General features: G+C 42.6%; 1 protein-coding gene across 1 annotated transcript in view; it reads left to right on the top strand.

Annotated features, from left to right (window-relative positions):
- The window catches only part of Dock2 (dedicator of cytokinesis 2), a 409,472-nt gene that overhangs the window by 120,785 nt on the left and 264,613 nt on the right, over window positions 1-24,074 (top strand). Inside the window, exons 24-25 of the mRNA XM_034506657.2 lie at window positions 6,743-6,813; window positions 8,909-9,015. Of these exons, the coding sequence (XP_034362548.1) occupies window positions 6,743-6,813; window positions 8,909-9,015 (178 nt within the window). The remainder of the gene's footprint in view (window positions 1-6,742; window positions 6,814-8,908; window positions 9,016-24,074) is intronic.

Here is a 24,074-nt window from a genome sequence, read left to right on the forward strand (position 1 = left end):
AATGTCCAAATGTCCAAATCAACAGGAAAAAAAAAAAAAAGGTTCATTCCTGAGAAGTGGCTCACAGACTACAACCTGAATTCAGAGCAGGAAAATGATTTTTTTTTTTTTTACTAATAGCAAAAAATGGGGGGTATTTGGGGATAGCTCAGTGCTCAAGAGCACTTGCTGGTCTTCCAGAGGACCCAGGTTCAATTCCCAGCACCCACATGGCAGCTCACAACTGTCTGTAACTCTAGTTCCAGGGGATTAGATACCCTCATGCAGACAGACATACATGCAGACCAAACACCAGTGCACACAAAGTAAAAATAGATACATTTAAAAACATGAGAATTCTCTTTCAGATCTTCAAGTGATTAGTGACTGTTTAATATTGTCCGATTCCTCAACCACATATTCCATACTTGGGGTAATGTTTGGGAATGACAGATTCCATGGCAGTTATGAAAATATGTCCCAATCAAAAAGCTATAAAAATACTAGGAGCTCAGGTTTTTGTTTGTTTGGTTGTTTTGGTTTGGTTTGGTTTGGTTTTGGTTGTTCGAGACAGGGTTTCTCTGTATGTCCTAGAACTCACTCTGTAGACCAGGCTGTCCTCGAACTCAGAAATCCACCTGCCTCTGCCTCCCAAGTGCTGGGATTAAAGGCGTGCACCATCACTGCCTGGCCTGTTTGTTTGTTTTTTAATGCAGTCTTCAACATTAACTGGTTAGGCAACTGTAAACACTTCATTTTGCTGGGTAGAAAACAGGATCCCAGAAATAAGACTCCAGACTTCCTGTGAACTCGAGGGCGGATGGCCTGCCTTCTCATGCTGCTACTGTGGTTTGCTTCTACTTGTCCTCATCTCTGCTCCTCAAGCTAAGGATCCAATCCTTGGCTGTGACCCTGTTAGGCAAGGGTTTTATCACTGAGCTACGTAACCTGCATGCACTCTGTTACTTTATACACCATGTCCTACTGCTTCCTGCCAACCTTGGAGGCCATAGAATGTTGAATGCAGAAAACATGGAAGAAACATGTTCAAGAGTACTCTGGTCCTCTTCTCAGGATGTACATACTGTTCAGTGAAAGGATACTGTTTTTTGGCATTGATTCTGTGGTGGCCAGGAGCCTCAGCTCTAATCATATGCAGCCTGGATTTACACCCAAGGACTCAGTCAGTGAGCACACCTGGAGACAGCAGCACATCTGCTCTTTTCCAGGACAGTTCAGTATCTCTAAGGGAAGAGTCTTCATGTGGCCGTGTTGTAGTGTTTTCTATTTCCATGGACCTTGACCATCTGTCCTCTGGCTAAACTAAATGATTTGAAACTTGGCAGGGAGAGAGACTAGTGTTTAGCTCTGGGACCAGAAAGATGTCAGGCTTTGTTTTGTAATTGTGTATTCCTCCTACACATGTCCTATTTGGAAGTAAGTCTCTGTCTGTTGGTAGCAGTGCTGGCCTCTGGTGTGGGTGGGATTAATGTTTATCTGGAAAACACTCAGCGTACCAGCATCTCAGAGTTTGGAGATCAATTGTTTCGTATTGTTTCGACTGTTTGCTCTCAGACCAAAGTGGTCAGCTCTAGGTCATGTCTATCGAGAGCAGTGGTTCTCAACTTTCTTAACGCCACGATTCTTTAATACAGTTCCTCATGATGCGGTGACCCTCAACCGTAAAATTATTTTTGTTGCTACTTCCTAACTGTAATTTTGCTATTATTATGGATCCTAATACAAATATCCATGTTTTCTGATAGTCTAGGCAACTCCTCTGTGAGAGGGTTGTTTGACCCCAAAAGGGATGTGACCCATAGATTGAGAACCACTGATCTAGACAGAGCTGATTTCCGGTGTCCTCCTATGCTTTCTATCTGGGACAGACAGACATTCAGTTGGGGTTGGGTCTCTTCTCAAGGGTTATACCTGACTTTCTGAAGAAGGAAAGAAATTCAGTTGACGCCATGAGATGGCTTATTAGTCTGGTAAGTTTTCCTGATGGCCATTCTTTTAACTATATACACTGGTGCTGAGCAAGGCCCTTCACTTTAGGAATGCCAGTAAAACCATACTTCTATTCAAAAACTGAAAAGGAAAATATAAAGGGATGGTTTTAATCCATCCCCCCTCCCAAAATCGGCCTTCTGTCCCCTACAGAAATGCCCTACTTGCCAAGACAGAATGTCTTTCCTTCAGCATGAAGGGCAGTAGGAAAAGCATGCTGGTTAAGAGTCAGCTGAGCCATCTGGGACATAGTCTGGCTTCTTACTTACTATACAGCTTCTGGCAAATTATCTAGCATCCATGTACTACAGTTTTCTCACTTGAAATTGGGACGACAGTATCTACTCAGAATAGTTGTAAAAATTAAATGAGCTATTACATGTAAGGTATTTGGTACATAGGAGCTTTCCAGTGATGTTTCCTACTTGAAGACCCTATGAGTAATAATCCTGTTACATGAGTTTATAGGTACTGTATCTATGTGTGTGTATATATGCATATATATCTAAAGTAACGCTGCATAATAGGAACATATACTGTGGAATGAAAGTAAAAAGTCTGTAGTATCATTTGATGTATAACAGCAGGAATAATGGAAGCAGCAGTAAGAGTTACAGTTGATCTTCACTGTTCCTAGATGGCTTACAGATCTACAAAGCCTATCTGTTTCCAGTTTCCAGGCCTCAGACAAGCAACAAGTTGAGGTCTCCAATAAGTTAGGTGGCTGACATCTTTTTTTCCTAGCAGTAGTTGATAGCTCAGAAGCTGATAGTCATCAGCTCAGAAATTCCAAGGCAAGGTCATAGACAGCCTTTTTGGTCAGTTTTTCAAGTAGGCTTTCCTCACTCAACAAGAGAACTACAGGCTCGTCATTGCTTGGTGGGGATGACCGGACCAGATGAACTTGCCCACCTTCCTGTGGGTCAGAGGTAGCAGCTACACAGCCTGTTTAAATTATTACCAACCTAGAGCTGGGAACTCAGAAGGCGGGGTCCTTCAGCTAAACGTGTCCAGCTCCTTAGAGAGCACCTGTGTATAGATGTTTGGGTCTGTGTCCACTCCTGGAGATGTGGACACACTTGAATGACTCTACACCTCCAAAGTGAAACTCAGCTCCCAAAAGCCAGAACCTTTCAGAAGACCCTCAGATTCTGGCTTTTCTCAACTTGCAGAGAGCAAGTTATCTTATCTTAATTATGCTAAGTCATAATGTACTGCATCTGGGCATTGGAGAATGAGAGCAGTATATGGAGATGTGACGTGGGGAGATCTGGTCTACCTTCGTGGGGCTAATATGCTGAGCATCATAATGATATTCTTTATATGACATCATTCTCTTTTATCCAACCTAATGAGGCTTGGACATATGAAATGGACCCAGTCTAATGCAGAGGCCAGTTAGGGAGTTATGATCCATAGCCAGGTCCCTGTGAGGTCTATGTTCTTTGGCCTAATAGTGAACAAAGAACCTAGTCCCTACGAGTGCTTAGACAACTATTTCTTGGGTTATTCCCACAGTTTGAGGGCCTCTTTGGACTTTGAGAGAGTATGACACACAGATATGTTTACATTTTCTGACACAGTGTCACAAAAACTGGCTAAGAACGATTCATCACTTCCAACTCACACATTCCCATTACCCCTTCCTCTTATGTGCTGGGTCCTGAGGACATCTAATTTTCTTACATCTGATTGGTGCCTCCTGATCAAGACGGTCCTTGCCCAACTAGGTTGTGATGTCCTGAGTCCTTACAGCTGCCTGGAGGGATGTCATGATTATTTACAGCATTAAAATCCTAGACTTCTCTGCAGTAGAGAAAAACAACAAAAATATCTATGGTTTATATTTGTCTTAACCACTATTTCTTGAAATTGTTTGATCACAAACCTCCCTTTTATCTATAGAAAACCTTACATCATCCTGTAGGGCATGAATGCCCATTAAGGCCTAGTTGAAAACATTAGCTGTTTCCTCTTATGATCTAGAGTTGAAAAAAGAATGAACTCTAGACCCCATATTCAATAAATATGAAGAAAAGGATCTGACACATTTGACAACATACAAATTTAGAATATCTCTGTGCATTAAAAGATATGATAAGCAAAGCTAAAATATAATCTCAGAGAACAGGAAATCTCAGTGCAACAGGAAACTCCTGCAAAATGTGTTAGTGTGAAAAGACTGATGTTGATGCGTAGAGAATTCTACAGTTGAGCAAGGAAAAGAATCACCCAAAAGGATGGGAGAAAAGATATGAATGAACAAGTTAGTAAATACAGATATTTATTAAGTATAGAGAAGACGGCTGACAGAGCTAGCAACCAAAGACTTTCAGAATTATCGTAGTGAGTTGTTCATCACATTGACAAAAATTTTTAAAAAATTGCATATTCAGTGTGAGCAAGGACTTGGGGAAGTGGAGATGCAGTGGAGAAGAATTGCTTGCTGCCTTCTTCAAGATCATTCGGTGAGATCTAAAATGTATATGCATATGTATTTTGATGCACTAATTTGTCTTCAAGCAATCTGTTCTATAGGGATCCTTACAGAGTTGTGTATGTATTTTCAAATATGAACATTTTCCCGAATGTGTTTTTTGGAATTAGGAAAATGGAAATAGCCTAGGGCCCATGGTCAGGGTAAGGTGAAGGAGGTATAGTATCCCCACTGGGCATTGCTGAGTGGGGATCAGAAATTAAGAGAGTGTGCTCCAGGGGACAGTGTGCAAAGGATCTATTGGAAAAACTTAACTGCAAAACCAAGTTCAATTGAATGTGTGTGTGTGTACAAAGATACATGTCCATGGACATACATGTTTAAGTAGTGCAGACGAAAACGCACATGACTTTAACAATGTTTCTTTTCTGGGGCATAGAGACCGAAGCTGAGATGAAGATATGGGACTTGAGGGGCAGTTTTCACCCTTATTTTGTGTGATTTTTAAAAATTTTACTGCAAATATGAAGTACTGACATCTAGAAATTATAATCAGGGAGAAAAGAACGAAGGGCTGGAGAAGGCCTGTTGTGTGTCACGGGCATGGCTCTGAGAGCAGATCCCTAAATCTATACTCTGACTCCACAGTTACAGACTCTGCAACATGCAGTAGGTTACTGACCCCTGATACAATTGGACATCCTTGTCTTTGAAAATCCGGTAACTCTGGAAGAGCCGTGATGAAGAAGACACTATATTATAGTATTTGGTACAGTATCTAATCCATTATAAATCCTCAGAGAAAAGTCAGACACTATTTAAGAAGCTCATTTATATATAGCTAGGGTAAGATATTTTAAAATCATATTTCTTATGTGTGTGTGTGCACACGTGCGTGTGTGCATGCACACTGTGGCACAAACATTAGATGCCAGAGGACAACTTGTGGGAGTGAGCTCCCTCCTCTCACTATGTAGATCTGGGGGATGGAACTCAGTCAACAGGCATGGTGGTATATCTGCTCAACCATTTCTCCCCCTCACAAGATATTCTTGGAGGAAGTAATCTTCACTGTGTTTATTCGAGACTGATTGCTTAAGGATGATACATATTACCATCACGAAGAACGTGGAGAAAATAAAGTAAAACCACATTCTTCCACTGGACCTTTAGTCATTATATTCTCGCCATGTGACTTATGGCTCCTGCCGAAATTGTAGTTTGCCTGCTGCTAAGCAAACTGTATTCCTTCCAGGGATATGGGGAATAGTTCATACCTCTGGATAAAGAGAGGAAAAAGAAAATCCATCTTACTGTTCAGTTATCTTAGCCTAGCCACTGGAACAAAAGATACTGTTATTGACATATGCACTGTTTTCTGTCCACTAGAGTGACTGCAGAGAGAAAATAGAAATAACTCATTTCAAATCACCCTAGCCACCAGCAAACCAGTTCAAGCACAGCACCTGGTAGTAATAGAGGTGTCTGTTATTAAGCACCCCCAAATACGCTTTATGTCCTGCCGCGATGCTGTATGTGTGTATACATGCCCAAGAGCATTTGTGGAGTCCAGGTATTGCGTTGGTGGCTTCCTCTTTCATTCTTCACCTTGTTTTTGAGACCAGGTTTATTCCAGTTTTAACCATGGACTTGACACACTGAGAGTCACCTGAGAAGGAAAGTCTTAACTAAGGAACTGCCCAGATCACATTAGCCCATGGGCATGTCTATGAGGGGTTGTCTTGATTTTTAACTGACATAGGAGGGCCTGGCCTACTGTAGGTATTATCATTCTGTGGGTAGGTAGTCCTGGGTTATGTAAGAAAGCTAGCTAATTGTGAGTTTGGATGAATCAACAAGTATTATTTATCCATGGCTTCTGCTTCATGTTCCCGCTTGAGTCCCTACCTTGACCTTCAATGGCACATTGCAACTTATAAGGTGAAATAAACCCTTTAAGTCATTTTTGGTTAGTGTTTTATCACTAGGACAGAGTGTCTCAATGCTCACCAGTTGGCTTGATGGTAAGAATCTGGAATCTCTTTGTTTTCATATTCTCGGAACTAGGGCAGGTGTTTGCTGCCTTGTCTGCCTTTCACAGGGATGTTGGGGACCTGAACTAAGGTCCTTAGATTTGTGCAGCAAGTTGTTTACTGGCTGAGCCATCCTCCCAGCTGTGTTTCAGTCCCCCTGGTGCCTTGACTGACTACAGCAGTGTCTAAGATGCAGGGTCATTCTCTGATCTGCATCGTGTCTGCCTCACCACCAGCACAGAGGATGTGAACACCACTCATGTTTGTTACATGTTCCCCGCAGGTGGCGGCTTTGAAATACATCCCCTCAGTCCTTCATGATGTGGAAACAGTCTTTGATGCCAAGTTGCTCAGGTGAGAGCTTCTGATGTTCTCTCCCCAGCTTCCCCTGACACACCAGGGGTTGGAAGGAAAAGCTGGGGCCCCCTGGGGGGTTCTATACAAACTCTCAGCTTCAGGTCAGGGAGTGAACACAGCAGGAGTCTTGCTCAGGGGCCTTCAGATGAGAGCTTTTGGTTTCATTGTGCCAGGCTTCAATGATAACCCAGACATAATGAAAAGCACCATCATACTTCTCTGAAGATGCTAAGTGTGAGTTGCACATGCAGGTTTGTCTGAGGCAGACCTAGCCACAGTACAGGGGCCTATGTGGTGTTTGGTTTAGGTCTCAACATGTGCCTGGTAAATCCCTAGCTGCAAATTGGAAAGAGATCATGAAGACCGGCTTCATTTTTTATCTCTCTTTTTTCACCCCAGTCATGTAACGGATGAACAAATGATTTTAATAAGATCATGCTGTGGGAATGGGCGTGCAAGTCTGGCCCATACCTGTCACTTTTCTTTAAACCCACTAAAGTTCCCAGATAGCATAAAACATGATTTTTTTTTAAAAAAAGCTTTTTACATGGAAACACATGCACATTTAGAAGCATTCCTGCACGTCCTTCCTGCGTTTACAGCTATGACTGTAACGAATGTTTGAAATTGAGGCATTACCATAGGTGCTATTCTTTGAACTGCAATCAGGCGCTGGCTGGGACAGGACCAGTAGGTTTCTGTTTGTTTGTTTGTTTGTTTACTTGCTTGCTTATTTTTTGTTTGTTGGTGTTTTTGTTTTTAATCACTTTTTTCCTTCTCCCTTTCTATGCAATGTACTTATTCCTCCTTCTTTAGACTTCAAGTGTTACCCATTCAGGAAAAAATACCTCTGTCTATTAGAAATCAATTCCTCTCACCCTCTTCCTGTACCCCTTGCCATTATCGTTTCAAACTCTTACGCCCACTGCATCTGTTGCATTTGTATTGATTTGTCTGGTGTTATGAATTGCCCTTCATTAGAATGTGTCATGCCAACATGGCCGAGTCTGGCTCCTTATATTCCCACTTCTCTCCATATTGCTTATTGCAAACCATGTAAGTGTTTGCTTACTGCCGATCACTACAATGAGCCGATAGAAACTATAATGGGAAGTGATGTACTAAATATTTACTCAAGTGAGAAGGAGCTCTCTCCTTTCTGGCATCCTGCACTGGTTCCAGCCCCACAACTTTCCCTGTAGCCTTCTGAAAAATTCTAAGGACTCCCTTTTAATCTCAAGACTTACTATAAAGGATTAACAGATACAAGACATTTAAAGATTTATTTATTTTATGTACATGGGTACCCTGAAGCTGTCTTCAGACATACCAGCAAAGGGCGTTGGATCCCATTACAGATGGTTGTGAGCCACCATGTGGTTGCTGGGAATTGAATTCAGGACCTATGGGAGAGCAGTCAGTCTCCTTAACCACTGAGCCATCTCTCCAACCACAAGACATTTTAAAATAAAATGATTTAGTAGTGTACCTTAGTAACTAGTTGGCTAAGGCGCCTTTCATAAAATGACACAGGAGTAAAATCGGAACCTGGTTTGCAACGCTTGTGTTGTTGCTATCTTACCTGCATGACCTTGGCAAAGTTAGTTAACCTTTCTAACCTTAGTTTTCCATACTTGTTAGACTGATATAGTGTCCTCACCAGTAATCGTAGCACTCAGACCAAAATAGAAGGATCATGGGTTCAAAACCAGACTATACTGCATGAAAAGAGGCTGACTCAATACCTCCAAGTAATAAATAGGTAAAATATAAAGATTGGGATACCTTTTTCCAAACATCATAGTGTTAGGTTTATGACCCAGAGTGTATGTAAAACACACATCTACTACATAGTGTGTGCTCATCATTATTGGTATTATTTTCAGATTTTCACATCTGAATGCTACTACTATTCAATACTGACACCAGCATATTCACTGAAGGGGTCACTGTCTACCTGGTGCTCTGCAAGGAAGACACAGTAGTGCTAATTCTGTCCCCAGAGCACTGACAGTCCAGGTTGGATCCTCAGTGCCATGAGGTAGATGACTTGGGTCTAACCTCTGCCAACTCCTATTTTTCTTGTCTTCAGCCAGCTCCTGTATGAGTTCTACACCTGCATCCCGCCCGTGAAGCTGCAGAAGCAGAAGGTTCAGTCCATGAATGAGATCGTGCAGAGCAACCTCTTCAAAAAGCAAGGTGAACATGGGGCCTCCTGCTGGGTGGGTCCCCTCTGAGAAGCCAGAGCCAGAGGGCAGACCTGTCAAGCATTATAGTGCCTCTTTGCTGGCAGTGTTCTTCCTCCATAGGTATCAAAAGCAGTGAACAATGTAAGTATTAGAATCTGCATTGATTTTTAAGAAAGCTTAAGCTGCGTTGTTCAGTTTTCCTGAGACAGTTTAATGAGTGGAGAAGTTTGGCATCATCTGCCGAGTGCCAGTTTCCCCTGTATCATCTGTTATTGCTGTCTTTTACTTGGAGGGAGGTGGGCAAAGTGTCTTTAAATAGAAAGAACCTTTAGCTGAGCAGTTCTTGAGTGTGTCAGAATAAACTGAAGAGCTTGTTGAAATGCAAATTTCTGGGCCCATCTCAGCGAATCTGATTAAGTAGGAATTAGCAGCATTTTTGAGCTTTTAGAGGAAGTGCAAATTATTCTTGGATAGGTAATACATCGACACAACGAAATGCAAAGCATGAACGGTGCTACATGAATGGTGCTTCAGACCCTGGACAGTTCCTTCTAGGAGGAGATACTTCAGCTTCCAGCTTCTTGCAGTTTGCTCCTCGAATGTAGAATAGAGTCCATCTGCATGCATACATTCTCTCTCTTCCCTTTACTACATCCCTCAAATGACCGAGTCTCATGTAACCACCTTTGCCTTTTTTGTTTAATGATAATTTTGGGAGATCTAGGAACAAGAGAAGATTTAGGCAAGGTTGTGGTTAGAGATCCTATTCCACCATGTTCTTTGGTAGTCACTGTGAAGAGACAGGGACTCCCTGTTTGCAGTCAGTGAACCAGGTGGTCCAAAGAGCTTTCCAGAGGAGACAGTGTGAGGCTTCCATGTTCACATTTGTCCTCCACATTTTCCCCAGCAGCTTTGCATTTTGGGATCACACAAAACCAACCATGCATTTGCTCAACAAAATCCTTTGTCTATCTGGAAACTGCATTTCTTTACTCTTTCCATTAGAAAACAAAAACAAAATGAAACAAACAAACAAAAAATCTTGCAGAGGTCAGAGGCCAGCATTGTCTTCTGTGCCCTCAGACCAGCCCTTTCTGCTTTTAAATTCCTCTGTTTACACTAATCTCAATTCGAAAACCAGAAGCAAACTGTAAAAAGAGACAAGAAGTCCTTGGACTACAGGGGATCAGCGGTTCTGCTACTCAACTGGAATTTATTCAAAGAGCAAAGCTTGAATATTTATGCAAATTACCTCATAATCACAGAAATATTCAGGAACCACTTCACTGTAAAGACGATTTTCCCCCCAATGCCTGGTTAACATGGTGTATGTACCACTGCTATCGGAATCACCTGCTTGGAGTTCAGGAAGATTAGGAGAAACATGTTCATGTCGCTTCCTGACATTTAGACAGATGTGTGGCCACAGAGAGGACCGAGACATATACAGCTCCTGCAGCGAAGAGAGGTGAATTCTCATAGTTGTGTTTTGAAATGTCATTGGCTTTTCCAAGGGAGGCGTATGGGTTTTTGAGAGCTCCAACACCATATCTAAATGTTGTCCTCACTCTGAACGTTTTGAGATATATCTAACCCTTCCTGTCCTGGCAGCCTCTAGCAGGACTTTGAAGGGTGTCATTGTGGAGAGAACTTGGATCCAGATTGAGAAAGATGGTGAGGATGGGCCTAGCTGCATATAGCTGGCTCTGCACAGATGGTGGAGAGAGTGCTACTCGGCTCTTGCTCAGAGCCCCATCTTCTGGGCCAAGGGGGGGGGGCTCTAAGAGTTGACAGAATCACAAGGCAGCCTGCTACCTAACCTGCTGTGTGTCTAAGGTTTAGATTCAGTAAAAGTACCCTGACTAATGCCAAACTGACAGAAGGTCAACCCTGGAGTGGTACACAGCTACAAAAGTCTTACCTGCAAAAACAAAGTGTCCTTTGGGGATCCGTTTTCCAGTCTGTAAAGCATGGCTTAGTCCTTCCACCCTTGGCTCACACATGAAGACAATGAGCTTTCACACCAAAGCTTCCTTGTAATGCGTCTCCCAGGATACATTGGCCAAGTGAGCCCTCTTAACAAAAGAAGCTGGGAGGGAAGCTTTCCCTCCTAAGCTTCTCATGTCCTCAAGTTCAAAATGAATCAAGCCTGAATTCATGGGGACATCCTGGGGTCCATTGCTCTTGGGTGAACATCTCTCTTTGAACCCCTACATCAGATGAGCTTGATTTTCTGCCTTTTGAGCTGTAATGAAATCCCTGTTATTCACCCTGTGGGGTGGCCTGTGCCCCCAGGACATGATTTGCTTTGAGCTTCACTCATTTAACTGCCAGATGTGCAAAATTGCCTGGAGTATTGTCAATGGCATTAGCTTGGACCTGTAGTCTGGAACGTTTGTATCATCACCTAGCAGAAGATCTGGAAGACCTGTAAGCCCTCTGCTGACCTTTTTGACATATTACTTTATTGGATCCTATGGGAAAATGTTAAGAATGTAGGACAGACAGTGCTGGCTCATGGGTCACAGGAGACCCTAGTTTTTATTCCTGGTTCAGTCTCTTGTCAACTGTGTGACCATGGGCGATTTCCTTAAACCTCTTTGGTCCTCAGTGAGCTTATCTGTAAATTGAGAATAATAACAATAGGGCCTATCTCAAAAACTTGTATGGTACTGACATGGACAAGCCATTTAAAGGACTCAGTGGTGGGTCAGCTGAGCAGGGTTGGATCTATGGGTAATTTCCCTAGTCCTGGCATTATCCCAGCTTCTGCCTGGACTTTCAGATTTCTCGCAGTAAGGGCATCTCTTTGTGTTTGATACTTACCAGGACTCCTGGTTCCACCAAAGCTCCCTCTTTCTCAAGAAACACAGGACTCAGTGAATAGAAGCCCCAGAGCTGTATGTTCTTCCAATTTGGGATTTGTGTGTTTTTTGTTTGTTTTTTTTTTTTAATTGTTTTCTTGGAGTATTTTTACAAAAGGCCTGTTTGCTATGCACATAGGAGGCCAGGTCTGGCTTGGGTCATGTCTGAGGCTTTTTTTTTTTTTTTTTTTTTTTGCCTCACATCATGTAGCTACAAGTTTCAGACAGTTGGTTGGCAGTTGTCCTCTCTGGTTTACCACATAGGACTCTGGCCTTTTAAAACATAATCAATTGTACAAAATAATAGGCCCCATTGTGCCATTTTTTATACCTGAATATAAGACACTTGGATCATATTCCGATCCCCCATTGCCTTCTCTTGTCCCTCATGCTTCCTTTAAAATACACACATGAGACCCCTTCACTTTTTTCTCTGGAGATCTTTAGTCTCTGTCAGCCAGACCCACGTGATTGAGCAACTGAATTCTAGTGGACTTCATCTTCTCACCTGTAAAGTAGGACTGCTCTCCCAGGTGCTACCAAGATGTCATACAGACTAAGTAGCATCACATAGCTTGTTATCCTGGGCATGGATAAGATGGCCCACGGTGTGTGACTGTCCCTCTGTTTAGTGGCTTAACTGCAGCAAGAGAACCGAGGATAGGATTCTGACCTGCACAATCTTCAGCACAAGACCAGACTTGCCTGGAGTTGGGGTGGAAGGAGAACTTGCCAGATCCACCTGGACAGCTTGCAAGGGTCTATGGGAAAGCCAGCCATCAGTACCTGTAGAGTGGCTCTGTCCATGCAGAACTAACCTCTCAGGCAGCCTGCCATTCAGTCTGAGGCCAATCACATGCCCCATCTGGTCAGTGTAAGCTGCCTGAGCATCCACACTGTTCATTTCTCCAAAACAGAAGGGAGCGGATGGGTCAGAGGTTAGAAGCTCTTCTACTGTCTCGCTTTAGCAGTTGGGTCTTTTCACCAGGAGTTTCCTGGAGAGGCAAAAGGGAGAACACGAGAAGCCTGGTTGTCCACTGTGGAACACCTGCCTTTGAGTCCTATCCCTGTCCTTTGCCAAGTGTCTAGGGCTGCCATATTCTCAAGTGACAATGCACACTGGCTAGGGGACTGTTGGGAGTACAGGGAAGAAGGAAGAGCATTTATTCCCAACACCATAGGTATTTTCTAACCATCACACACACACACACACACACACACACACACACACACACACACACACACGCATGCACACACGCATGCACACACGTAGCTTTGACAGAGCAGAAGGGCTCTTACTTGGCTTCTTGTAGCTTTCTTGTTGTACATTGGAGCAGCTCTGAGCCTCCAGTTTCATTTCTGAAATAATGTGACTGTGATATCACTGAGTATAAGGGTCTCTGATCTGGAGCACCCTTATCTCTGAGTTCTGACTGGACTGCTTACTTGCTGTGTTGCTTGAAATGAGCAGTCTCACTGAGTTTCAATTTCCCTAGTGACAAAACTGCATAAGCAAATATAAAACAATGAGCAGGAAGCCCAAGATAGGCTAGATGGGTATTTAAAAAGTATCTGTTGTACCTGCTGTATGAATGTAATAACCCTGGCATAATAACAGCATCCTGCTGGAGAGTCACAGCAGTTAAATGCCAGCCGTGGAGGTTGGAGAGATGCCTCACCAGCCAAGAGTGCTTACTTCATTTCTAGAGGAACCCAGATTTGTTTCCCATCACCCATATCAGGTGACTCACCCTCACCTATGACCCCAGCTTTAGGGGGTGCAATGGTCTCTAGCATTCACATGTGGTACAGATAAATCCATACCCCCACACACATTAAAAAAAAAAACCTCCTCTTAAGTCAGCCGTCCATTAGGTACTGTTTAGAACAGGGATATCTATCATATTCTTCTGTGTTATCATCCTTGTCTTACATTTAGAATAACTGAAGCCTAGAAAGTGAGGGCATTTCTATGACAATGAGAACAAAGGATTCAGAATATATTGGTGTTTTAGGGTATCGAGCTCTGTGGTTCCAGAATGACAAATATGTCCCCAAATCCCAGTGGTGGAACACTGCCAAGGTGTATCTCTCTGATAAAGGTCATGGGTTTTTTGTCCCCTTGGAATTGATTTAGTTGGTACCTGATGCCTACAGCGAGAAGACGGCAGAGGACAGAGCAGAGTGGCACTTATCTATCTCAGACTGTGCTGACATCTGCCCATTCCACCAACAATCTTCTAGGAAGAGCCACACTGCCTACCTCACTGGAATAAACCTGGGACAGGAAGGGTTCTCAAGGAGCCTTTTTGGAAACCATCCCTGCCTCTTGCTGCCTCTGAGTTTTAGAACTGGATCCAGGACACAGCTTTTTAAAAACCATCTAAAGATCAAAATCCGTTTTTCCTACTTTATCATGTTTTGTTTTAATATTGTATTTTTGTTACAAGTGCTTTCTTTCTCACTTGAAACCAGGTCTCACCAATCCCCCTGAGGGAGTTTGATCTCTTCCATTGTCCCTTAGCCATCCCTGTTTCAGTGCTGAGCACCTCTCTTTGATAGATGTGGGCAGGGGCCTTGTGGGAGTGAGCTTGCAGTTGACAGAGAGCATACAGTTTAGTAGGGTGCTGAGATCAGATGTGGTGGAAAGGAAACTGTGGTGGGGGGAGGAGAGGGAGGGAGGGAGGGAGGGAGGGAGGGAGAGAGAGAGAGAGAGAGAGAGAGAGAGAGAGAGAGAGAGAGAGACCACCCCACACCTAGGACAGGCTCTAGCCTTATGGCAGGCCTCCTTTCCCATCTGTCTTACACACATTTGCACACTTCTGCTCCTTGTGTACTGCCTGGAGTTCTTCAGCCTTCCCATTCCCTCTTGTCATGGCCACTAAATCCACTGTCTCTAGCAAGTCTCCCTGATGGCTCATGCAGTTTAGTTAGGTTCCATTCAACAGTTCCCCTATCTTAGGTCAGGTGTAGGACAGCGCTGGGGGAGGGGCAAGTATCAGGACTCTGCACGTGGTGGCCCCACGCCCCACATGCACAGAAGATGAAACTGCTTGCTTTAATTTCTGTGGTTTTCATCTTTCTTTGGTCTTGCTTTTACTTTGTACAGTGGCAACTTTAAATTAAAATTAGAGATGCCTTATGGCTCTAGGTTTAGCAAAGTAAATCGCCCCATCTCTCCCAAATGACATCTGAACCATACTCAGGTATTCATTTAGGACAGAGAAGAAAGAGTGCCTTTGGCATTTTCTTTAAAAATTATTTATAACAGCTTTCCCTGAGGATTTTGCCTAAGAAGGGATTTTAGATACTCATATCTGTGGCTTCAGGTCTTCATGCCAGATGAAACAGCAGCTGGCCCTGTCCCTTCTGTCTTGTCCCCTTCCTTAGCTCTTTCCCTAGGGCTATAAAAGGAGACTCAAATTGAGGAGAGGCATAGCAGTAGAAAGTTTAATATGTTCAGAAGTACATCTAGGATTCACAAAGAGAACAAACTAAAGTGTTTGTTCTCTGAGAGAGATTCCTTAAACTTCGATACAGTTGAGAGCCTGTCTAAATGGTAGCATCACAGACCCTACACCAAACATGCAGGTCCTAAAAGTCTAGGGAGGGGTTTTGGGATATGCACGATTACATGCGATTCTTTTACAGGGGCTGGGCCCCTATTCAGGGTGAAGCCCATCTCCAGGAGTCTGAGGCAGGGAAGGGATAGGCAGAGAGAATCAGGTCCCACCAAGCAGAGCTTGGCTCACCACAGCACCCAGCATTTTTTTTTCAGCCTTCTTCAGTCAGCCCTCTGCTGATGAAATGAAATCCCAAAGAAGAAGGATCTATTTATCTCATTATGTGCACTGTCTACTTAGGGGCTAATGACACCAGCTCTTGAATGTCTGTTGGAACCTTGCAGATAAACACACCGTGGTTCAATGACAGCTAGTATGCCAAAAAGAAACCAACAACAACAAAACAAACAAATAAATAACAACAAAAGAAAAACAAGAAAAGGAAGAAGGAGAAGGAAAAATACAAGGGAAGTAAGCACCTCAGTTGTACCCAACTGGAGGAGCGGTGGTTCTTGAGTCCTGGTACATCTCATTATTGCATCATTGGTTGTCACAAGTTTGCCTTTATTGATCTACATTGCTGTGACCTGCACAACTTAGAGATGAGCCCAGCTGGTGTGATGTGAGGTGAAGAAAGGACAGATACACAAACACATGTACAGAGAAGCTGGGGTCTATTGCTACACACTCTGATACTCACTAGCAGCCCAGAAACTCAGTGCATATATCATATACATCTGAATCAAGTGGTGGGTTTATTGTATACATCTTATGGATGAGGGCAGGTTGGATAATCATGGTAGGGAGGACCTCTGTAGGTGAGCAGCCTTTGGTTGTAAGCTTCGCTGCATGTTTTCTACACATACTGTCAACATTTGCAGATGAATCAGGGCAAGGCTTTGGCAATTTCTTTGAGCCTGATACAGAGAAAGCAGTATCATTCATTCCTATGAGTCGGAGGCACTGGGTCCTAGATGTGGCTGCACTCATGTCAACAACGCATATTTATGGAGGACTTCATCCACTCCCCACACAACGGACTCAATTTGTTATCACTAAGAACACAATTAGTATTCATCTGTAGTGACAATTTTGGAATTTTTGATTTCTTTAAAAAGAAACACAGAGATATTGTAAGAATGTGTTTTCATTTTAATCCCAAATGTGATGATATGGACGAACCTTAGCAGATGACTGTGATTTGCCTAGTGCTCTAGCCGAGGCATGGTTTTGCCAGCTGCAGATAGTTTCTGTGATTGTAGAATGTTTGGAGTTCTGGGAACTTTTCAAAGGTATATAAATGCTGAGGTCTCTGAGAGGTGGAGCTGGTGGTTGTTGGTTGTTTGGGGGAGGGGGGTTGTTGTGGTTCCTGAGTAATCATGCTCAAAGCAGACACAAAAGGAAAGAAATTAGATCTATTTCTCTTTCTACCCTTTACTCTTCTTTATCTCCTATCTATCTAGTGATAGAGAGTGACACCAGGCTGGGGGGCGGGGGGAGATAAATGGTGGGAAAAAAACCCACAAAGTAGCCAAGACCAGCAACATCCATCCATTTCCACTGCCGGCAAAAACTAGAAAGTTAGCAGTTGCTTATCTATAATCGTGACTCTCCTCTTCCTAGTGAGCAGCCAGGTTCGACAAGCCACCCATCATCTTGCTGTTTTCCTTTTTATGCAAAACTAGCAAGCCTGTATCCATTCCAAGTGTTGTACTTGAACTTTGGAACTATTGGTTTTTGGGAAACTTTTTCATTTAAGACTCTCTCCGAAGATCCATACATTTCATAGAAAGCTGGAGTTCATTGTTTTGGTGACCTTTCTTATAAACTTTGCTCATATGGATAGTCTTACTCAACTGTTTCGTAAATACTGAGGAATTTCTTTGAGGATTATAAGTACTGGGAGATTTGCTTGTCTTAGGGAATTTGAATATTTCAAGTTAGTAGATAATGCCAAACTATTTGCCAAAGGTGACTGTACCAATGTATGTCTCCACTAGGCACCAAGGAGACATCCCATGGATCCATATACTCTTCTGAACATAGTATTTGCCCATTTCTTTTTGGCAATAAAATGGCCTTAACCTAGGTCCTCACTCTCTCAGTGTATGTTCTCCTGACCATACACTGGTGTACACTGCCAGCCTTCTTTTTCAGTATTTCTTTGCTACATGTAATTTGTATGCCTGTTTACAAATTGTATCTATTTTCTTATTGGGTTAATTGTTGCATTATTAGTTATTTTTCCTCTTTGCTGTGCCCAGATACCTAGCAAGAAAAAACTTAAGTGAGAGAGAGTTTATTTTGGCTTAAGGTTTTGGTGGCTACAGTCCATCATGGTGGGGGAAAAGATGGTGGTAGGAGGAGGGGTATGGTTCTTCATATTTCATCTGCAGTCAGGAGGCATAAAGGATATTGAAAGTGAGGCTGAATCATAAAAAAACAGCGATCCACATCACATCCTCCAGCAAGACCCTACCTCAAAAAGTTTCCATCATCTTCCAAAATAGGACCATCATCTGAGGATCAAGAGTTCGACTAACATGAACCCATGGGGAAGCATTTCATATTCAAAGATTTGTATTTCTTTTCCTGATCCTTGTATGTATTATATATTCTTCATGCTCTTATTTTGCTGACATAAATATTCTATTTCTATCTATTCTTTTCATTTTAAGATACAGTTTTGGGAAGAGAAATTATTACTTCATCAATCATTTTAATAGCCAAATCTCTTTATTTTATACTTTAGAAATCTTTCTCAATTACAAAGTAAAAATGTATTTGTATATATTTTATTAAGAGTTTCATAGTTTTATTTATGATATGTAGATTCTTAACCCGTCTACGAGTTTGTACCTGGGTCTGATCTCATACACAAATCTGGTATATTTTTTCTTCTTGCTTATCCATGTTTCTCAGTTTCTTCTTTTCCATGCTGAAGTAATTTTATGTTTTGGATCCATTGTTCTACTTGGAGGCTCAGAGCAAGATTTCCCACAGCCTGGACTTAATCCCTTGTCCACAGTATGTTAACTGCCCAGGTCCTCAGCACTGTGATTGGTTGAGCAGTGAAGGGTCAAAAAGGTCAGGAAAAAGGGGTAGTCTCTTCCCACCAGGGCATCTCCATATTAGGCTCTGGAGTGATATGAGCATCGTGGGAATTATGTACCAAGACATAACACTTAACCTTCTGCAGGCTTAGACTTGCACAGTTATGAGAGAAATAATTTTCCTTATGCCAAAAAACTTGCTAGAGCCTATAGGGTCATAGAGTTTCTTTACACATCTCACAAAACAACATTGAACTGGGAATAGGGAAACCCCTGTTGTGATAGCAACAATTTCATCAGCATCAGCAGCTGAAATTTACTGAGTGCTTACAATGCAGCAGGCACTGCGTGTCACAGTCATGTGTGTTAGCTCAGTCAATAAGCTCTTATGTGAGCTTCAGCAAACCGTACGACCCATTAAATAATGATGAGCTAGGACAAAGTCTTCTAGAACTACCCCAACAATGAAAATTTATCTAAAATATGAAGGCACAGAATGGGGCCATTTCACAGAAGCTGCTTCCAATGAAAAGAGATTATATATTGCCCTTAGTTCCCACAGCCCATCATCTCAGGACCCTGGAAAAGTTCAAAGGATTCAAGCATTAGAGGAATTTTGTTTCTTCAAGAAAGTATCCTTGAGTTTTAAGGTTTTAAGCTTCTCATCAGAACATTTAGAGGCATCAAAGATCTTCAAATAGGGAGGCCATTTTGCCCATCTGCACTGCTTGCTACAGAGCCACATTCGGCTCCAGGCGCCCCTTCCCTCTACAGATCTGAGAACTCTCCCTCCCATCTTTTCTTCCCATTTGTGACTGATTGCAGAGAGTCTCAGAGAGAAGCCTTCAGATCCAGAATCAGAGAGGAGAGTGGTTTAATAAGCTGTAGGACAATTCCAGGAGACATTTATAAAAGTGTCTTTTGGGGGGAAAGGCGGGTGCTGAAGTTAAAAAGAAATCCTATTGGAGTTAAATCAAAGAAAAAAGTTCCTCTTGAACTTACAAAAGTACTTAAAATGGCATGTTCTAATGGCACTGTGAAGCACAATTAACTTAGGGAAGAAAATATCTTAGGTTGTTTAATGGCAGTTCATGTTACTTTCACAAGTGTGAGGTGGGTTACATCTTTCTACCCGTATTACCCATAATTCTTTTCAAGTGTTGAAGTGATTCTGCCAGTGGAAGCACACATGATGTGGGTGTTCACACACATGCAGATGAGGTTTTATGTTTACCCCAACATCCTGGTTTTAGTTTTCACTATGAAACCGTAGTCACGACACATTGGAATTATAGTGAGGCAGGTTTTAGAACATTCTGAGACTTTTTAGGTTGACTACTAAGGTTTCATATTGCTATTTTTATTCCTGATATTTTCCTAAATAGAAGGATCCTTGAGATTACAGTATGATTGAATTGAAGTCTAGCTACTGATTCATTCCAGTTGAAGTAATATTTATTTAAAATTTAAACATTTTTATATGGGGAGCATGCAAACATAATAGGAACACAGTATAGACACTTCTATGGCTATCATTTATTTGACTATTATTTTGTGGCGTGTTCTGCATAGAGATTTCCACGCATGATCTTCTTTAATGACCTCCATATCCCCCACAGTGTCGGTCTTACCCCCATTGTACAGGCACAGAAATAGAAAGTTAGAGAACTGGCCAACAGTTATATGTCAGCGAGGCAGGGCCAGCCTTCCTGTTGGAATCTGCTTGGTTTCTGGAACATCTTCCAAACCTCCATTCTTTGTGCCATGTGGACAAAGAGTTTTTGTCCTGGGAAGCTTAAAATACCGGAGGAAAGATATGCCCCAAAGTCTCTCTAAACTTGTGCCTACCTGGCCCAGGTAAGCAGAGCAAATGAGGAAGAGGGTGGAGACCTGTTTAGCTCATCAAATACTTCCAAACTCATGATGACTTACCAACACATTTTCTACCCACCTATTCAACTGGTGGGAAGTTTGAGCACAGGGAAATATGGTTTATTGTTGTTGTTTATATTTTCCTTTAAAACACTGTATGATTTGTCCTTCTTATGATCCTTCCTTGTGTGTCACAAACATCAGCATACCAAGGAACATCTCACAAAGGGAGCAAGAGTGGAATGCTTGCTCAGTGGTGCTTAGCTAGAGGAGAGCGATAGGGAGAGGTGAGGACTGAGGTGAGGAGGGTGAAGCCAGTTAGTTCCAGCTTCTTGTTGCCTTGTCTGACACATTTTTGGAGAATAGTTACATGGGAGTTTTTATTGAAATCTGCTGATTTACTTGTAAACGCTACAGACTGAGCGAGACCACACGCAGATTGAGGACATCTGCTGCTGCCTCTGTAAATTCATAGTTTATAAGGCTTTGATAAATGTGTAGAGTTTTTCATAAATGTATTATGCATTAGTTTTGAGTGTAATTTTATAAATGATGTTTATCCTATGAAAATGGCTATCAGCAGAATTCAGTGAGAACAGGGTTTCCCAATGTTGGGAACAGGTTTGTAGAAGAGGCAGAATATTACCTAGACCTGAGGAGCCAGGACAAGTGTGATATGGGTGTTATCTGGTCAATAGTCGGTGAGGACCCTAGAGGGTCAGAGCTGCAGACAGCCTCATCTCAAATTTCAGGAGAATTCAGGGTTCACTTTTGCTTGGCAAGGGCTCTTAGGATTGGGCCTCAGTCCACAGTCGTCCATGCTATGAGGTACATGATGCTCTGTCAAGCATCTCTGGAGATGTTTTTCTAAGCTGGAAAAGTGACAATTAATATAAGGTCATGCTATTACCCGAACATTGTGAGATAAATATAGAATACATGGAGATGTGTATCTATGATGATATTTTTTGTAACTCACCTCTGTTTTGTTTTGTTTTTATCTTGTATATTTTGTGTAATCAGGGCACAGTTTAACCAGGTTTGTCATCTGCTGGGAGCTACTGGGAATGTGTTCCTGTTATATTTTCAGGGACCTCATATCAGTGATCCATAACTAATATTATATTTTATTAGTTACAGACACATAAAATTCATTCCATCTTAAGTTAGAAACTTACTGGCTCACCTGCCTTTAATAGACAAAGCATCGTACTCTTTGCTCATTGGTCATAAAGTTGGTCATGAATGCCACCCAGATTTCTCAGGAACATCTAGGAGTTTGATTTTTCCTTATTCAATCTCATTAGAAATATACACACACACACACTCACACACATGCACGCACACACACACACACACACACACCTACAACCCCCTCACACCTGTGCATATAGCTGTGCATTAGGTGCACACACACTTTCACTTAAGCTTTTCTCCTTCTTTCTATAATAAACTCAGCACAAAGCAGACTGAGGTTTTCTTGAGCTGAAACTGGAGACATCCAACATGGTAGGTACGGGGCACTGAGAGCCCTCAGTAGTCCCAGGCAGCCAAAGGAGGTTGGCTGTGTGACACTAGCCAGGCTGGAAGGATTGCTGAGTGGAACCAGACAACAGAGCAAAAAGGGAAGCCAATTACCTAAAGGCAAATGAGACTCTAATTACAGCTTCAGCTGAAGAGGAGAAATTATTGAAGGAGAGGCTTCTCATTCTCCAGTTAGGGACAGCCCAGAATAGTTAGTCAGAGCAAAGGCCTTTATCAGGACCTGATGGTGCCACCTCCACCAGGGTCCTTTACCTCTTCGCAGCATCTGGCTTTCTTCTATCAAAGGCAGATGCAGGGTGGTTTCCTCGGTGCTTTGCTCTGAGTATTGAGTGGAATAATTCACACACGAGGCGGAGAGTCTGGCATTTAGTGAGGAGCTCACAGGTAAAGTGCCACCACCCTCACTGGCAATAACTGTTTCTAGGCTGGCTATTACCTGAAAGGGCTGAGTGAGAGAAGGCAAGGCTGGAAGTCAGCGGTGCTGTGTTCTGACTTGGCCCGTTCCTGCACATCACAACTTAGTGAAGTTGTCCCTCAGTCTCGAGCGAGAAACTTGAATTAGGGATGCGTCAGCATGCTTTTATCTCCAGGTCTGTGGACTGACCACCCAGAGATTCAGCTTTGAGCAACTGTGTGAACAGCACACAGCGTGAGGCTCACAGCACGTCCTCCTTGATGGTGGAAATTGGACTTCTTAACTCCCCTTTATTCCAAACGTGTGAGAGCACACTGTGCTGAGAGCATGTGGCCTCATCTTTGGGTATCCTCACATGATCCCTCGGTATTCGGGGATGTGCTGTCATGTGCTGAAATTGAAATGTAAGAAACAGGATGCAAACACAGGCTCTCACTGTCCACACTATATCTAACTGTCCCCGAGTCACCAACATTTGCTATAGCAACTGGAAATACATTTGGGTTTGTAAAAATTCATAGTCTGTATTCAAGGCATTTGAAGATCTGGAATGTTGAGGAAACAGCCTCTTGCCCTTGTTATATACTTCCTGTTTCTGGAGTTTATTCCAGCTCCCTCAAATTAAAGACATGGAGGTTAAAAGGGGCGACCTGTCAGACTTTGGGCCAATCTTCTGATACGTGAGCTCTGCCTAACTTTCACAGTAAGATGAGACCAACAAAGAAGGTCCTACCTTCCTGCCCAAGTGGGAATCAGGGGGAAGAGAAAGAGAGAAGGAAAGGGAGATACCATAGCCAACCAATGAAAAAAATCTACATCAGCAATTCAGAGAAACTTTGAAGAGACTTCACCGTGATATACACCACAACAGGGTTGCTCTTGGCATCTGGCTGAACAGCTCTCTCCATCCCAAGAAAATCTCAAGCAAATTAAAGGTGTTAAATCCAAGTCAGATGTGGCATGTGTTTCCTGTGCCTGGCTCAGAAGACATAGCACAGTGTAGAAATGAACTGATTCTGATGGGAACTGGGAGTTGGAGAGGACATGTGGGGTACTTTGTACTTTCTGTTCAGTTTTGCTATGAATCCAAAACTTCATAAAATGTCCATTAGAAATTAAACCTTGCCAGGCAGTGGTGGTACATGCCTTTAACCCTAGCACTTGGGAGGCAGAGACAGGCGGATTTCTGAGTTCGAGGCCAGCCTGGTCTACAGAGTGAGTTCCAGGACAGCCAGGGCTACACAGAGAAACCCTGTCTTGAAAAACAAAACAAGGTGGCTGGAGAGATGGCTCAGTGGTTAAGAGCACTGACTGCTCTGCCAGAAGTCCTGAGTTCAATTCCCAGCAACCACATGGTGGCTCACAACCATCTGTAACGGGATCTGATGCACTCTTCTGGTGTGTCTGAAGACAGCTACAGTGTACTCATGTAAATAAAAAAATAAATAAAATTAAAAAGAAGAAAAACAAAACAAACAAACAAACAAACAAAAACAAAATGAAAGAAAGAAATTAAACCTTTAGAAAACATACAGCTCTATCTGATTCCACAAGCCTCCTACTCTGACCATTTACAAAAGGCCTTGGAAGGTTTAGTTCTCCATGGTTACAGTAACTTAAGAGAGCTCGGATATCATCAGATTTACCCCAGACTCTGATAGGTACCCTCTTTCTCTTCCATGCCTTTAATCAAACTCCTTAGGACTAGAGGCTCCAGTGCATCACTGTGGACCACAACATCTCTCTCTCTCTCTCTC

This window comes from Arvicanthis niloticus, chromosome 6, assembly GCF_011762505.2.
Source record: "Arvicanthis niloticus isolate mArvNil1 chromosome 6, mArvNil1.pat.X, whole genome shotgun sequence".
Lineage (NCBI taxonomy): Eukaryota > Metazoa > Chordata > Mammalia > Rodentia > Muridae > Arvicanthis > Arvicanthis niloticus.